Source organism: Misgurnus anguillicaudatus, chromosome 2 (assembly GCF_027580225.2).
Source record: "Misgurnus anguillicaudatus chromosome 2, ASM2758022v2, whole genome shotgun sequence".
Taxonomy (NCBI): domain Eukaryota; kingdom Metazoa; phylum Chordata; class Actinopteri; order Cypriniformes; family Cobitidae; genus Misgurnus; species Misgurnus anguillicaudatus.
In genome coordinates this window covers 51,978,375-51,995,988 of record NC_073338.2, presented here as the reverse complement: position 1 = coordinate 51,995,988, position 17,614 = coordinate 51,978,375, and the positions used below count along the sequence as shown (strand labels likewise).

The window sequence follows — 17,614 nt, the reverse complement described above, 5'->3', positions numbered from 1 at the left end:
CACAGAGAGTCAGGACCTCGGTTTAACGTCTCATCCGAAGGATGGTGCTTTTTGACAGTATAGTGTCCCCATCACTATTCTGAGGTGTTAGGACCCACACAGACCACAGGGTGAGCACCCCCTGCTGGTCTCACTAACACCTCTACCATACAGATCTTCATGTAGCTTGTAGCTTGTACCTTATCTAACTACAGTTTCAGGGTAGCTTCCCCAACACTGATCAGTATAGATGCCGCATTTGCCCACTCCAAAGATGCGTCCACCATACAGCCACATCTATGTGTGTTTATATCTATGACTGACACTGTTTAACACATGAGTATTCCGATTTCATGAATACGTGTTGGAGACTGACTTTATGAGTAAAAAAGTATTCTTTGAAATGAAGATTGAATTATTGTAGTAACATGGACTATATTAATGATGTCTCTACTGCATTTCTGGGCCTTGAAAGTTGTGAGTTGCATTGCTGTCTATGGGGGCTTTTGGATTTTATCCAAAATATCTTCATTCGTGTTGTGAAGATGAGCGAAGGTCTTACGGGGGTTGAGAAATTGATAGAAAATTTTATTATTGGGTGAAGTTACAACGACAAACATGTAGAGTATAGATCTGAATACTGTTGACTGAAATGTGCAGATGTTTTACACAGAGAATATGACTGTCATGTATCAAGGATTATTCTTTGAGTGGATTATTTTAACTGTTTATTCTTCAGTGATTGTCATTTGTTCAGGATTGCACTAGATTATGGTTTGTTGCTTAATGTCAGATTAAACTAGAGATATAGATGAGATTTTACTAGAAAAGCTAAACAATGTTTTACTGTGCAAATAATCTTATTAGATGAAACTATGTCTGCTACAGTATATTTGGTAAAATATTCAGTACATAAAACACAGTCCCCACTGTGCCAAGACATTTGAATGTAATTAGGTTAAAAAATGCATCATGATTGTATTTGTTTCTTGCTGAAATGAACATGTGATGCAGTGAGGTTATGTGACAATAATGTGCTGTAGTATACTGCCTTTTGAAATGTTTGTTATTGATGAAATATGATGCAGTTAGCAGTCTGTTAGGTTTTTTTTATTCAGTAAAGAAGCTGGTGTCCTGATCAGAGGTCAGTATAAGTTATGTGAGCAATAGCAAGTGACGTAGCTTCATTCTGAGGGTCTGAAATAACAGCGGTCGGTCCAGCTATCATTAGAGAGAGAGAGAGAGAGAGAGAGAGAGAGAGAGAGAGAGAGAGAGAGGGGGGGGGGGTACTGTGGAAAAGATGGTCCGGTGGAGGTAATAAGGGACTTCAAAGGAGACTGCTGAAATATTGAGAGCGATTAAATTAGCAGTGTTTCTGTGTCTTTGTGGATCAATTCAAGGTCACAGCGGCCCACCATGCAGTCAAACATTAGACATCATAACTTCATCTCACAGATGTGTTTGGTTATAAATGCATATTGACCCAGATATTTGTTTAGAGTTAATGAGAAAGCTGAGCTCCATTCAGGTTTTTAAATCAATAGAGTTTCACTTAGTGGATTATGATTATTATTATTAGATTAAACCACAAACCAATAAAGATGATTTTCTTTGGTTGAGAATAGGAATTATTAATATCGATAACAAAAGATGTTTTCAGAAAAATCCTTTGACTCTTATTTGTAAGACGTTGAGTTTAGAAACCGATTAAGTTGATGAGACACTTTGTGATCTTTGTAAACAACTAGTAAATCTTTTTGTCATGTTTATGTCAGAAATGTTGTTCTTATATAACTTAAGGAGATATACTGAAGCTCACACTAATGTTTCAGTCATGTTTTAACTGTTTGTCTCAAATGCTACAACACCTAAAATATCTCAGGACTTAAATCTTTTTTTTTATAAATAATATTGTTAGCCATATTAAAAAGTTATCTAGTGGAAATTTGAGGTGTAGGGGTTATGCAGCAGTGTGAGATTTTATTTAGTGATTTTTGTGCACAATTTAAGACATTGTTGAAGCATCTTTTGAAATAAAGTAGAACTGTCAAGAGATTAATTGCATACAAAATAAAAGTGTGTTTTTGCATAATATATACAGTATGTGTGTGCACTGTGTGAAATAATTTTATGCATGTATCTATTTAAGAAACGTGTGTATGTGTATATACATTATAATTACATACTATATATATATATATATATATATATATATATATATATATATATATATATATATATATATATATATATATATATTTATACCACGGGTCTGTTGAATGCTGCATTCTGATTGGCTGAGAAATGTTCTATGGGTGTTGATTATTTTTCTGTAAACCGCACACCTATCTTTTCAAATGTCTTAAAAATAGGCACCAGAGCAATGTATGTGGTAACCGTGGTATAAGCGGAATAATTGACTCCGGTCCTTTGAATTATTTGAAAATAATGCACACCTGCGGTGTAACGGCACTCCGCTTCGCGTCGTGCCACATTACCACCTTGGTGTGCATTATTTTCTTATAATTCAATGGCCCGTCGTCAATTATTCCTTACATATATATATATATATATATATATATTGTGTGCAATTAACTGCAATTAATCTTTTGACAGCCCTAAAAGAAAGAAATGATGAGATGTTTGTGTGCTAAAACCTAAGGCATAAATATGTGTGTGTGTGTGTGTGTGTTATTGATTGTGTGTTGTGAAATCTGATTGTGTTTGTCTTCCAGTGAATACACCGCACTTTCTTCATATTAAAGGGGTGGAGGTGAACGCCAGACAGACGGCCACATTTCACTGCACTGTCAACGGTGAATGGAAAGACAACTTTAATCTCTGGTTACAGGTGCGACACACACACAACACAACAGAGATACACACTCATATATTCACATGAAACAACAGAGATTGCGTGTGTTACTGTGTTTGTGTTTATATGTGCTTTTACAGAGCTGATATAAAGACAATGTCACTCTATATTTAAAGATTTGTTCAATTATAATACATAAACTAATGTTCATTTATACAACATACAATGTTAAAATCTATTTGCTTGTGTAGAAATAAACAATAATCAGTGGTAATGTAAATATACAAAAGCTTTATTGTATAATATTACCCATCTGTTGATTAATATCCTCTATCTGCTTTAAATTATCTAGTAGAAGTAGACAATCATTACTTTTCAAAACCGCCATTTTTTTCTATGTGGTAACGCACTGAAACTAAACCTTTTAGATAAACAAGGTAAAGAAACTCTGGTTCCAGTATTGTTGTATAGCGGTTAAATCCAGAGATTTTGGCTTGTGACGTGGGTGTGCATCAGAGTTATCTTTTTTGATGCCAGATTTGCGCTGCTATCTCTTTTGTTTATATGATGTGAGTCTGTACAACCGATAATAACCTTTTTTCAGGCTTCCGGTTGCGTTTCAATTACCCTTCAAATTGCGCAAATTGAAATCGTGAAATGAAAATTTGACCAATGGGAATTTTGCATGTTAATGGAAACGCCATAATTTTGCAATAGCTTTTTGTTGACCGTTAGAAAATAACTTTACATTTTTGAGCAAATAATCTGAATGTCACACCTCTCTGCTTTATTAACTCTTTCCCCACCAGCGATTTAAAGAAAATTTGCCAGCCACCACCAGCGTATTTTATGATTTTCAGAAAAGTTTAATGTCTTCTAGAAAATGTTGTAAACATACACATAAACATACAATATATCAAATGAAAGAAGAGATCATCTGCTTTCAAACAAACATTTGTTTCATCCTATCTTAATTTTTTCAATTTTGATCACCTCTCAAATATGCTAGGTTTCTTCAAAACGCTTACATAATTGAATTTTTTAAAAGGACTTTTGTTAGAGATCAGATTCAGAGCGATGATCAGAACATACACAGAGCTTTTATTGTTTTTGGATCAGTGGATGCTTCAGTCTTTTATAAGTTGAATAAGAGCGCCACCTAGTGGATAATAGCTCTATAATAAAAACTCGTCAATAAGCGTTTTCTTTTAATTGACGAGGTAACTCATTAATTGCGGGGAAGGAGTTTCAACTGTTTAGAGTCTGCAGATTCTCTCTGGTGTTTAACATGACGCTGTGATTATTACTGAGCGTGATGTCCTCTCGACTGAAGGAGGTGTTTGTACACATTGTGTTTCAATGAGTGAATCTGGTCTAGCGCTGTAATGCAGGACTGATGGTGTGTAACTGAAGTCAGTTTGAAGTCTCAGAAGTGAAGTGACGTTGGATGTAGCTGATGTTAGTGATGTGTGTTTGAGAAACTCTGTCAGGTAGTTTGTCACATAAACAAACACATTGTCATTAAGAGAGTAAGAGATGCACACATTAAGAGACGTCCCCCTGATAACACTAATGAAGATTTATCACTGATAAACAAATGTCTTCCATCTGCCCGCTGAAGCGCCTGACAGCTGCTGTGTGTGTGTTGTGTTGTGTTGTGTTTACAGGGCATCGGTGGTCGTGAAGCTCCTATGAAGGCTACTAAGCCGTGGAATAACCAGCGATTTATCGGCATGTTTGACGTGGTCAACACAACCAAACAGGATTCTGGACGCTACAGATGCATCGTCCACTCGAATCGTGGCGTCGGTGTGTCCAACTACGGAGAGCTGACCATCAAACGTAAGTAAACACACGATGATGATCTGATATGTTCAGATGTTATGTGTCATTGTCGTATGATGTATCCATCTGCATTCTGTCGGTCAACGGCCATCTGCTCTTCATTACATAAACCGTTCTCACATTTTTACACTTCACACGATGGTTAAGTTTATTTCACACGTGACACTCACCAGTCCTCACAAGTCAGTTTTACTAGGGCTGGGTATTGCAACCAATTTGGCGATTAGATGGTAATGGTTTTTGATTAAATTTAATGTTGATTAGTTATCAATATTTCATTAAAAATGTTAGTTTTGCACATATACATATATATATATATATATATATATATATATATATATATATATATATATATATATATATATATATATATATATATATATATATATATATATATATATATATATATAGATTGTTTCATTACATTTACTTTAAGTAACAAACAATGTTCTAAGAAATCATTAATAAGTGCATATACTGCACACAGGGTACACAAATGAAACAACTGTAATGGGTCATACACACACCAAAGCAAATTCAATGATTTGCGCGAGTAGATGACATACAAAGTCAATGCAAAGACGCGAATAGACTGGAACGAGCCCAGGGCTATGTGAATGACGTGAATTTGGTGGTGTGATTACTGGGAAAATATTCAACTCAAGCGGAAAATTTGCATGACACGAAGTTAAATCCCGCGAGAAATCTGTAGCGAGGAATGCGATGCTTCGCATTAAAAAACACTGTTACTGTGCGACAGTAAAATTCCTAATAACTTGAAACATGTTTAAAAAATTTAAAGTTTTCAAAGAGCATAAAACATTAAAAACAGGCAAATAAAGATTTGGTCTGGACATTGCATATACAAAAAAAATGTGTGATCTTTAACATCATTGCATTTAAACATGAAATACTTTCACAGACTTCAATTTAGTCACCAAAGATGGTAATATCTTTAGGACAAGAGGTGAAGTAGATATAATATTCAAATTCAAGTAAAGCACACACATTAATTCAGGGATTTCCCAAATCGGTATTGTATCGATAAATACAGTGTGGTGTATGTAAATTTTAGCATTATCTAGTGGGAAGATTGCGAATTGCAACGACAGTTCACCCCTTAAGGGAAACTCCACTTTTTTAAATATACTCATTTTCCAGCTCCATCATCATCATCATCATCATCATCAATCGGCTGCAAACAGGGTAGGTTGACAGTCGGTCACTAATTTTGTCCATTCCTCGCGATTTTTGGCAACTTTTCATAGTTCACTCATTGTTGCTGGTATGTCCTTGTTGATAAGTTCCCCGATATATTGGTGGTATAGTTTTCACGCTCTGCCTTGACTTCTTTTGCCATGTTGCTGTTGTGGGGTGTAGGGAATGTCCTACAAATCTTAACTGCCCCTGTTGTACTTGAAGGATGAGTTGGTGGCGGCCGACTCTTTCATAAACCTCTTTATTGCTTTTCTTGTCCAGTGATGCTAATGGTCTAATCAGATTCAATGGATTATGCTAAGCTATGCTAAAAGTGCTAGCGCCAGACCTGGAGATCAGCTGAATGGATTCCAAAACGGTAAAAATCAAATGTTTAACTCTATGGGAGCTGGAAAATAAGCATTTTTTTTAAGTGGAATGTCCCTTTAATTTCAAAACGCATATGGTAGCTGGCACAGGACAAACATGTCATTGTCTGAGACAACATAGGGATGAAACATGCTCTGTAGAGAAGTTTGTTCATTTAGGGCTCCTGTAGAAACATGATGACGACTTCCATGTAAGAGGACCTGCGGTGTACATGTATGTAGATAAAAAATGGCTCATTTTAATGTAATAAAAACAATACAGTTCATTACATAAAGTCTTTATACATCACTAATAATATAGTTATGTAGATTATATTGCATTTCTGTCAAGAGATCCTTCTAAAAGTTACACAATGCACCTTTAATCGAACATAGATTAAAGTTTGTGAACCAATCACTTTTACCCAGCCCTATTTGTGAAGATATTTTTGGAGATTCATGAAAATAAAACCCATTCATCTGTTCTGTCAAGGACGTAGTTTTCCATCAGAGCGAGGCGTTACCTTCATCTTTAGCTTCTTAGACTTTAAAAGCAGACATTGAGAAATGATTCAAGTCTGTGTAGAGGGTTGTGTGTTTTATGTTAATGGTTTCCTCTGTCTTTGTTTTGATGAGCGCGTGTTACGTTTTAAGAGTCGCCCTTGACCGGCGTAGTGTTTTTAGGAGGAGGTTACGCTAGAAGGTTTGGATTGATGTACAGTAAGCTGTCACCCGCGGCCCTTCGGCGGTCATTTGATATAAATTTATAGAGCCGGCAGGATTTAAATCCTGAATTGTTCTATCTTCTCGTGCCACTCAGAGAGACGGGTAATGGCCTTCAATATTTCATCACCTCAATGTTCTCTCGCTTTCTTTGTCTCTCTCGCCGAGCGGGCAATTGAATTTATGGCCCTGTAGTTTTTACCTCAGAGGTTTATGTGATTGATTGCTTTAATCCCACCTGTCTGAACTGAGAGCTGTCAATCACGTTCAGTGGCTCCGCCCGGAGGCCGGACTAAACTCCATCTGAGCAGTTTGAGCTTTAATGAGATTTCTGTTGACAGTGAAACACTCAAATGTTGCTCTTTCATAGCTTACATACTTCTCTTTAAATCCTTTAGGATATATAATAATAAAAGACATGTGAGACAACTGATGGCATAGAGAGCTATACGATTATGTACAAATCATTGCTCAGATTATGTGGCTTTGAGTAAAGTTTGATGAGACACTCTGAGACATCTCTTATGTTTGGTTTTAGACTTTGGCATCATAGTAGATCTAAGCATAGTTTAAGAAAGCATTGAGATCTAAAGGGGACACACGTGTGAGATTACTGGTGAAAATCAGTATGCATAACAACTAGTACATCAGAAACCTCAGTATCAGTATCCTGTAGCTGTGTGTCTTTAGCATAGAGGTGAAGAGTTTGATGTAGCATTGACATCACTAATAAAAATATCTCCTATAAATAGTAGATACACAATATACACACAAAACTCAATGCTACGAGTGAGCCACAATGCCTGTGGTAAGATGGCCGCCAAATGCGGAAGTTCCACTCAATTGGCCAGCAGCGTGGGCGAGACATCTAGTCTTTATACATAACATGGCAGGCAGTGACGTCACTGCTTATAGTACGTAATAGTCAAGAGGAAATCTGTCTTAATCTATACTGTTGTACCTCTTCTCGTGTCTGCAGAAGCTATAAATGTAAGATGAACATTTATTTTCACAGTTTTTCTGCCAACTGTTTGAGTCGAGCACAGACTTTTATTCATTACTTTGCTCTTGTGTGATGTTTATCCTTCACACGCGGAGACATGCACAAAACTGTGAGAAAGCCTGTCAAGATGTTTACATGCAACGCAAAATTGGGGTGATGAGCAAAAAACTACCTGTGCCTGATAAAAGAAAACCGTTTTACGTGTTTACATGACCCCACACGTTATCAGTTTATTAAGCATAATGGATGTTAGACTGTGCATGTAATCACACTCAGTGTTACCGACCTCCACAGTATCAATTCAACATCACAACACAACACATTCCAGTGTGGACAAAACGTCAAGGGGCGTGTGTTGGACCAAATTATTGTGACATTGTTGTTCCCGTGAGGAATAAAGCTTATAAATAAAAGTGATGTTTCTTTGAAAATGTAAAAATACAGAAAGGTTAGGTTTAGGGGTTGGGTTACGGGGTGGGGGGGCAGGCAGGTGCGTTACTGAAACAGGTCACAGCTGTCCACTGTCCTAAAATCATGACACACAAACTTAAACACGCTTGCACTTAAAGAATCACACATACTGTACACTCCTCCCAATAACTTGGACATCAGTCACACACACACACACACACACACACACACACACACACACACACACACACACACACACACACACACACACAGTAGTGTGGACAACAGCTGTTATATTACACACACATTCAGTGTCAGTCTCTGCTGTTGGCACTGAGGTTGGAGGTCTATTCAGAAGTCTGATCTACATGAATCCATGTCATGCACACACCCACACACACACACACACACACACACACACACATGCACGCACGCACACACACACAGACACACACGTGTGTGTTTGACAGTCGATCCGTCGTCTTCATGGCCTACAGCAGCTTACTGCATCTATCAAAGGTTTATTAAAGTCGCGCTCGTTGTGTTTCTGCTGCTAATCTCCTGTTTTACACACTAAACCCTTCATAGCCGCGAGTCTTTGTCTCTCTCTTCTGCTTTATTTTACAGATAGACACTCTTGTGCTTTTGCTTAAAGATTTAAAGGTTTTGGTTAGGAGTTTTAAGTATTTAGATGTCATTTGTAGATTTCAGTTCAGATCTTTCTCCTTACCAAACATCGATTATTTAGTTTTGAAGATATTTGATATGTTTGAGTTTATTTTGAGATCTCCACTTTTGATTGCAAACTTTGGTACCGGAGCACAAAATTATTATTTTTTTTTTATTAAAAGAAACGGCTGAGAAGAACTACATCTCCATTTGCTCCTATTTAGGCAAGGCAAGTTTATTAATGTAGCACAAATCATACACAAAAAATAATTCAAAACATTTCACAAAGATATAAATCATTTCAAAGAGAAATAAATAAATAAGGGGAATAAACAGTACGTCACGGTATATGGATAGAGGGAGACGAGGATGTACTATAAATATGAATAAACTTGAATGAAAACAAAACAACAAATGCAGACTCGACTTTGAGAGATGCATAATCATTTAAAATAATAATTAACCCTCATAAACCCTTATTTTCCTGTATACGTTAGAGTTCCTTGGGGGTAAAAATGACCCCAGAGTGATTACAAAAAATATATACATTTTTAACGATACAAATAATATATAATTTTTTTGTTTACTTCGCATCTATACATTAACGCTGTGTTTTGGGAGAGTATTTTTGTACCTGTTTACCACACAATTCCTCAACTACACCATTAGCTTACCTGTAAAATATCAAACTTTTACGAAAAATTCACATACATTTTGATCTTAATTGGATTTAAATTGTTTTTAGATATTGATCTAGATGTTATTTGTTGAATTCGGCCATTTGGTGTTTAGAAAATAACATAAAATAATTACAGTTTAGGAAATAAATGATTTCAACCAGCAGATGCCCATAGAGACCCATTCATTTTACCGTGTGTGACCAAATGCTCAAGATCACTACTTTAGTGGAATGTTTTGTGAATTTATGTATATATAAACATTAGAAAGGACATTAAAAATAAATATTATTTCAAATAGGTGCGCACACACACCTGTGTGAGCATTTTACATCTTTGTTTTGCATCTGTGGCTGTTTTTTGCCAAATTCTGTAAAAAATGCTCTCTGTGGCAGTCATAGCTTTGTGTGTTTGTGTGTGTCTGTTTGTGTGTGTGTATGATTGAGCATGTCTTTTCTATATTGCATTTGTGCTCTAGTACCAGGCCTACCTTTCTATGTTAAAATTTTCAGATTTATTCTGCATGCATTGATTTTTTGACAAATAAGAAATTTTTTTTTTTTTTGCATTTTCTCATTCATTTCAATTGTGGTTATTTTTACCCCCAAAGGGCCTCTTTTGTTGAATTTTTTTACACCTTTAGAACGACCAAATCAAGCCCAGTTTTTTATTTGAATCTTGACAGATAATCTGGAAAAGCCACAATATCTTATTCCACTGAGATGAAGGGAATCATGTTTTAAACTAAAGAGAAGTGTCTTGGGAGTAAGATTGACCCCAAGGGACTTATTAGGGTTAAAATCAGATCATTTAATCTCATAAAATCTTGTTTGTAAGTTTTCTTAAACCGGAGCTCTTCAGCACGTAAAGGGTCAAATCATAAAATCATCAGCGTTTAAGTTTCTCAGAAGAGAGAGCTATAAATTGTGATGTGTGCTGGTCACATAAATTAACTCCTGATGGTGTTAAGCGGCGCTTTGCATTTCAGCCGAGTTTGATGAAGTCAGAATGCGTGACGGATGTCTCTATAAAGCCGAGCTTCACGCCGCTACATTAAACGCCCTGTTAGTGTCCGGATCTCTCGCCCGCAGGGTCACGCCCGAGTGAAGACATCGCTGTGGAGATGAATGAGACGTCTGCGAGAGCTGCGGGAAACCTGTGCACTCATTTCTCCTCACAGACACACACACACACGCACACACACAGACACACACACACATACTGTCATTGATGTGACCGCTGACCTTAAAGGGATAGTTCACCCAAAATTTAAATCCTGTCATTATGTACTTACCTTGTTTTAAATCTGTAGAAATGTCTTTGTTCTGCTAAGCACAAATGAGGAGGTCTCGAAAAATGTTTGTAACCGAACAGATCCAGGGCACTGTTCACTACCATAGTATTTTTTTCCTACTATGGAAGTCAGTGGTGCCCAAGATTTGTTTTGTTTTTATCCCTTTTTTTAACCATGGTATTAAAAGTCAACACTTTTAAGTAAAACCTATTTTAGCTGTGATGTAACGTGCTGTCACAGGTTAGCATTGAACACCTTTAAACAAATCTCGTCCAATCAGAATAAAGGTCTGTGCCCGGTTGAATGAAAGTCCTTAAGCTAAGAAATCCCTTAAATATAAGGTTAAGGGTGCCCTTAATAAAAAATGGGTTGCAAGAAAAACCCTTAAGTGAACCTTAAGGCTGTCAATAAGTATTTACCCTTAAATGCTAAAGTATTACCTTAAGTTCTGCTATGCGTTGCAACAAAGTCCTTAAGTCCAATTTTCCCTTAAAAACTTAAGGGACTATAACAGGTCCCTTAACGTCACACGCGATGGCTGATTGTATGGTTATTTAAGAAAATGAAGTACCAACGCGCATTTCTGACGATCGAAATAATCCCTAGAGAAAAGTGATGCATATTTATTAGGAGAATAGCGATTTTATCGTCCGTCAATCTAAAGTGTTTCCAGTTTGAATTACTTTAAGGTTTTATACATGCGGCACTTTACAGTCTGTTATTTGCGATGTTTCATTGTACACAAATCCGCCGTCTGTTGAGCTGCGTGCGTTGATTTGTTACCGCTGTGAGATTTTGTAACTACAGCAACCGCGTCTCCGCTGCCGTGTTTTGGCAGAGACTACCGTAAAATACTTAGTATAAACACTTAGGTAAGGGTGACAGTTAAGACCTTTGTTGCAACGCTCTTAAATAAATCCCTTACCTCAGGGAAACCCTCACTTAAGGAGTTTCATGCAACCGGGCACAGAACTTTCTGTATGATTAAAGTAACGTCCAGACGTTCTTCAGATTGTTCTGTGTCTGTAATTATCAATCTGCTTTTATATATCCGGCTGCGTACTGCCGCTGCGGTTAAAAATTTCACAAGCGTTTATTCAGTCCTGCATCGGTTATTGAAAGAGCGCTATTGAGAGTTCACCGTCAGCGTCTGAATGAGCTTCCTTTAGGGAAAAAAAAGAGACACACCGAGACAATGAAGAGCAAGGTGATGCTGACGTCTCAAAGCTGTCTGACTGATAATCTCTTTTATTCTGTCTGGTGGCGTGTCGCTGGGATTACTGGGTTGATTTAAGGTGATTTTTAATTGGCAGTTGTGGTGTGGAGGATTATGGGTATTTAGGGGTCGTGCTCTAAGGTCACGGCAGGTTGGCCATCTGTAGAGTCTGTGACCTGCAGATCTTCATCAAGTGAACAAAACTAAACTAAACCTCTACACAAGCACGTGTTTAATTAGTTGTGTCAGTTTCGACACAAACTGACACACAATGGTTATGTTTATAAGCACCTACTTTTGTCATTTCCAATTAGTTCAATGTGTCTGATACAGTACAGTATATACCATGAATGTTGCATTTTGAGTAAAATATTTGTACATTCAATGTAATTGGATGCACAGGTGTTATCGTGGAGTTAAAGCTTAATCTCTGGATAAATGTACAAAGTTAACATTGGTTAAAGAAGCTTGTTGTTGCGTACGGAAACAAAATGTTTAAATGGCACAATGCTATTTTATTGCTTTATTTAATGTTAAATACCTTCAGTGTTCATAATATAGCCTTGAATAAAGTACTACTTATTGTATTATTTAATAAGAAATTATTCAATGTAACCTCAAATACTTCATCCTAAACATTATTTAAAACCTATGCTTTCTGCCATAGGGTCATTGGGCTAGATTTAATTGGCTATTGGGTTGGTTTTGTTTCACAGATCTGGCAACCCTGCCACAACGGTCCGTGAACACGTGAGAGCAAGCTGACTGTATGTCCGCATCCATAGCCATGTTTAATCAAATCTTGTAGACTAAAACATTAAAATTGTTAAACTAACACAATACACTGAGATGACATTAAAAATTACTATAGTTTAAAAACCTGTAATAAAATATTCTGCAATGTCATGGTATCCTGTAAAATTGTGAGTGACGTCTGCAACTGGACCGTTCCAAAATATCAGACGCATCTACAGTACATACAGCGGGGGAAAATAAGTATTTGACACATCAGCATTTTTATCAATAAGGGGATTTCTATGTGGGCTATTGACACTGAATTTTCACCAGATGTAGCCATCAAGCCAAATATTGAATTTATACAAAGAAATCAGAACATTTAAAGCAACACCAAAGAGGTTTTTTTACCTTAAAATAACAGGGTGAACGGCACTTTCACATTCGCTTTGCAGCCCTCTATCGGCCAAAACCGCCGAAAAGAAGTTTCCAACCGTCGGGTAGTGGTCCTGTAGTTCGAGTGAAAACTACAAAAACTTGCTTTACGGCAGACCTACAATCCAATCAGAGCCAGCTATGCTGCAGTATTTACGACAGTGGTAATGAACAATTACGCTTCTAACCTGTAGAGGGAGCAAAGAGCAAAAACTCTTTATTGTTGCTTTAAGTATACAAGTTGAGTCATAATAAATAAAGTGAAATGACACAGGGAATAAGTATTGAACACACTTTATTTAATACTTTGTAGAGAAGCCTTTGTTGGTGATTACAGCTTCTAGACGTCTTCTGCAGTGCTCAGGAGTGATTCTGGCCCATTCTTGCACACAAATGGTATTTAAATCTTGAAGGTTCCTTGGGCCTCTTTTATGAACTTTGATCATCAGTTCTTTCCATAGATTTTTTTATGGGATTTAGGTCAGGTGATTGACCTTTCCTTGGTCTTGTGTTTGGGATCATTGTCTTGCTGAAATCCTCATTTCATTTTTCAGCTTTTTGGTAGATGGCAGCATATTTTATCCATAATGTCCCGGTACATTTCTCCATTCATCCTGCCTTCAATAATATGAAGTCTTCCAGTACCCCCAGCCAGAAACCATGATGCTTTCACCCCCAAACTTAACTGTTGGTATGATGTTCTTGGGGTGGTGGGCAGTGCCATTTCTTCTCCAAACATGGTGTGTAGAATGACTGCCAAAAAGTAAAATTTTGCTTTCACCCGACCATACTATAGTCTCCCAATAATCCTCAGGCTTCTCTTAACGCTCTTTCGCAAACTTTAGCCGAGCCTCAACATGCTTTTTGTTCAGCAATGGAGTCTTGCGTGGTGAGCGTGCATGGATGCCATTGTGGTTCATTGCATTGCTTATAGTTTTCTTTGAAACAACAGTGCCTGCTGATGCAAGGTCTTCCTGAAGTTCTGCCCGAGTGGTTCTTGGCTCTCCTGATTTTTCTTTGGACCGCTTGGACAGGAATTTTACGTGGAGCACCTGATCGTGGCCGGTTAATGGTGAACTGATGCTCTTTCCATTTCCGTATAATGGCCCACACAGTGCTCACAGGAACATTCAGCATTCTGGAAATGCGCCTATAACCATTCCCATCAAAATGCTTTTCAACGATAAGATTACGAAGATCTTGAGAGAGTTTTTTGCTTTTACCCATCATGAAGTCTTTTCTCTGTGCCTCCTGGGTAATGAGAAGCCTTTATAGGCCATCAATTAGGACTAAAGTAGCTGATATCAATTAGTACTGATAGTGGGCAGGGTTTCTCTCTCAATACTGAAAGATTTCAGGTGATCTCCTGGCTTTCTATGCCATTTTGCACCTTGTTCTCTTCACGTGTTAACTACTTATTCCCTGTGTCATATCACTTTATTTATTATGACTCAACTTGTATACTTAAATGTTCTGAATTCTTTGTATGAATTCAATATTTGGCTTAATGGCTACATCTGGTAGAAATTAGCCCACTTAGAAATCCCCTTACTGATAAAAATGCTGATGTGTCAAATACTTATTTTCCCCCACAGGATATGGAGCGATCAATTGATATATCCATGTATACATATCTATGATTTAGCCTACAGCTGTGGTTAGTTACTCATTTGTTTAGAGTTGTTAGTAGGACCATTAGATATAGGAAACACCTCCAAGCGACCTCAAATAAAGAGGCAGACGACACAAAGTCACTTGCGTGTGCACACAGCACAGTGTGATAATTCACGTAACACCCTCACTATGTTTTTATAAACTTTGTATTTTTATGTATCTATCCACATTTAACAAAACACAGATTATGTAAAGTGGCACTAAACTGTGTTCATACGAATCCATGAGTTAGTTTTTTGACATTTAAATGTCTTGGCAGTGTGATGACATTTAGTGTGATGTGAAGACAGGACTGTAATGTTAATGCAGGTCAGTTCAGTCAAACATCATTTCTTTAGTGACGAGAGCGAGAGGGTGAATTTAACACTACAAAGACTTTATTTTAATGTGTTGATTTTGTTTTCTCTCAGAGCCTCCGGTTCCCATTGCGCCGCCTCAGCTGATGGCGGTGGGAGCCACGTACCTCTGGATTCAACTCAATGCAAACTCCATCAACGGAGACGGACCCATCGTTAACCGAGAGGTCGAGTATCGCACGGTCTCGGGCACCATGTACGACCTTCAGCCCGTAGATAAAACCTCACACAAAATCGGTCATCTGGACCCAGACACAGAATATGAGATCAGTGTCCTCTTGACTCGACCCCTGGACGGAGGAACTGGTGCTCCTGGACCTCCACTGAGGGCCCGAACCAAATGTGCAGGTCAGTTTAATTTATGATACAGTCAAGACACGTGACACACATTATATTCACAGATGAGGCTGTTGGCTATGAATTTATAGTCTGATTGTTTTATTGTTTGTGTGTGTGTTTTGCAGATCACATCGCTTGTGATTGAGTTTATGTGTCAGACTTGTATGTTATGTGTGATTGTTCAGTAGAAGCTGGTAAAGATGATGATTCCTCTGATATCTAATTGTGTGTGTGTGTGTGTGTGTGTGTGTGTGTGTTTGTGTGTGTGTGTGTGTGTGTGTGTGTGTGTGTGTGTGTGTGTGTGTGTGTGTGTGTGTGTGTGTGTGTGTGTGTGTGTGTGTGTGCGTGCGTGTGCGTACATGCGTTTGTGCGTGTCTGTGAAACTAGAGAAGCAGAAGATGTTTTGAGAGGATTTGTCTTCCTATTGAAGGTCTCTCATCTCTGATGCATGAGTTTGCCTTCCCATCAGGACTCAAGGCTGTGTATGTGTGTGTATGTGTGTGTTAAAATGCTCTTTCTGTTGTGCATTTTGGGCACATTTGAAGTGTATATGTGTGTTTCTAAAGCTTTTTTCAATTTAACCTTCAGAGTTTTAAAAGTTTAAAGTTTTATTGGTCACATACACGGCCACATACAGTACGACATGAAGTGAAATGCTTGATGCAACTACTGTAGCCTCCACAGTTTACAATAACAATTTTACAGATTAAATCTGCATAAGGGATTCATTCTTCCTGTTGAGTAGTCAACTATTAAGGAAACAGTAGAATATACTATATATATATATATATATATATATATATATATATATATATATATATATATATATATATACGGTACTGTGCAAAAGTCTTAGGCCACCATGCAAGAATTAGATTTGTTGTTTTTGCAATGTTATTGTGATCATATGTAATTATTTCTCAGTCTTTTTATTAGAATACAACCAGAAAATACAGGAACTTTTTTATATAGTATTAAAAACAGTATAAAAGTATAAGCTGAAGTGTGAAGTATTTAGGGTAAACTTCCCTTTACTTAAACAATAGACATGTAAACGATCTTCCTCGTGCTGACTGACAGATCTGAAGTATGGATACAGATGCTCGAGGGTGCGTCCCCGATATCTACACAGAATTACAGTTTTTATCTGTTTTGAGAAGAATTCACGCAGATATAATCAGATATAATGTCTTAAGTGAATGTTGTGATGTGTAAGTTTATATTAGATCCTTGCATTACAGTAGATCTCAAACCTGTCTGTCTCAATGTCCATCAAACAATAAAAGATAGAAAAAAGTTGAACCTATATAGATATTGTTTTTGATTAATCTTTTAGTTTTACAGTGATTTTAAAGTATGGATGCAGTAATTTTGTTTTTTTTTGAATGTCAATTTTTGTTAGATTCCAACAAATCATACATAATTTTGAATTTTTTTATTAGAGAATGTAAAAATATAAATAACTAATTTGTAAAAATGTGCTCCTTCCGACTCATTTCGCCAGTATAGGTCACATTTTAATAAAAAGAGTGAAATTAAAAGAGTAAAAAATAAATATTGATGCACATTCAAACTTTGCTAAAACAACAAGTGTGGTGGTGGTGGCGGCCAAAGACTTTTGCACAGTACTGTGTGTATACAGAATATATATACAGTTGTATGCACAAGTTTGGGCACCCTTGATAATTTCCATGATTTTCATTCATACATCTTTGGGTGTTTGGATCAGCAATTATATTTTGATCTATCAAATAACTGAAAGACACAGTAATATTTTAGTAGTGAAAGGAGGTTTATTGGATTAACACAAAATGTGCAATATGCATCAAAACGAAATTAGACAGGTGCATAAATTTGGGCACCCTTGTCACCAAACAC

At 37.1% G+C, this 17,614-nt stretch overlaps 1 protein-coding gene across 2 annotated transcripts in view; it reads left to right on the top strand.

The window, feature by feature from the left end:
• Positions 1-17,614, top strand: part of LOC141349030 (receptor-type tyrosine-protein phosphatase mu-like) — a 218,549-nt gene that overhangs the window by 88,124 nt on the left and 112,811 nt on the right. For both annotated transcript variants that reach the window (XM_073857824.1, XM_073857819.1), the window contains exons 5-7: positions 2,715-2,830; positions 4,462-4,636; positions 15,452-15,745. In XM_073857824.1, coding sequence (XP_073713925.1) covers positions 2,715-2,830; positions 4,462-4,636; positions 15,452-15,745 — 585 coding nt within the window. The remainder of the gene's footprint in view (positions 1-2,714; positions 2,831-4,461; positions 4,637-15,451; positions 15,746-17,614) is intronic.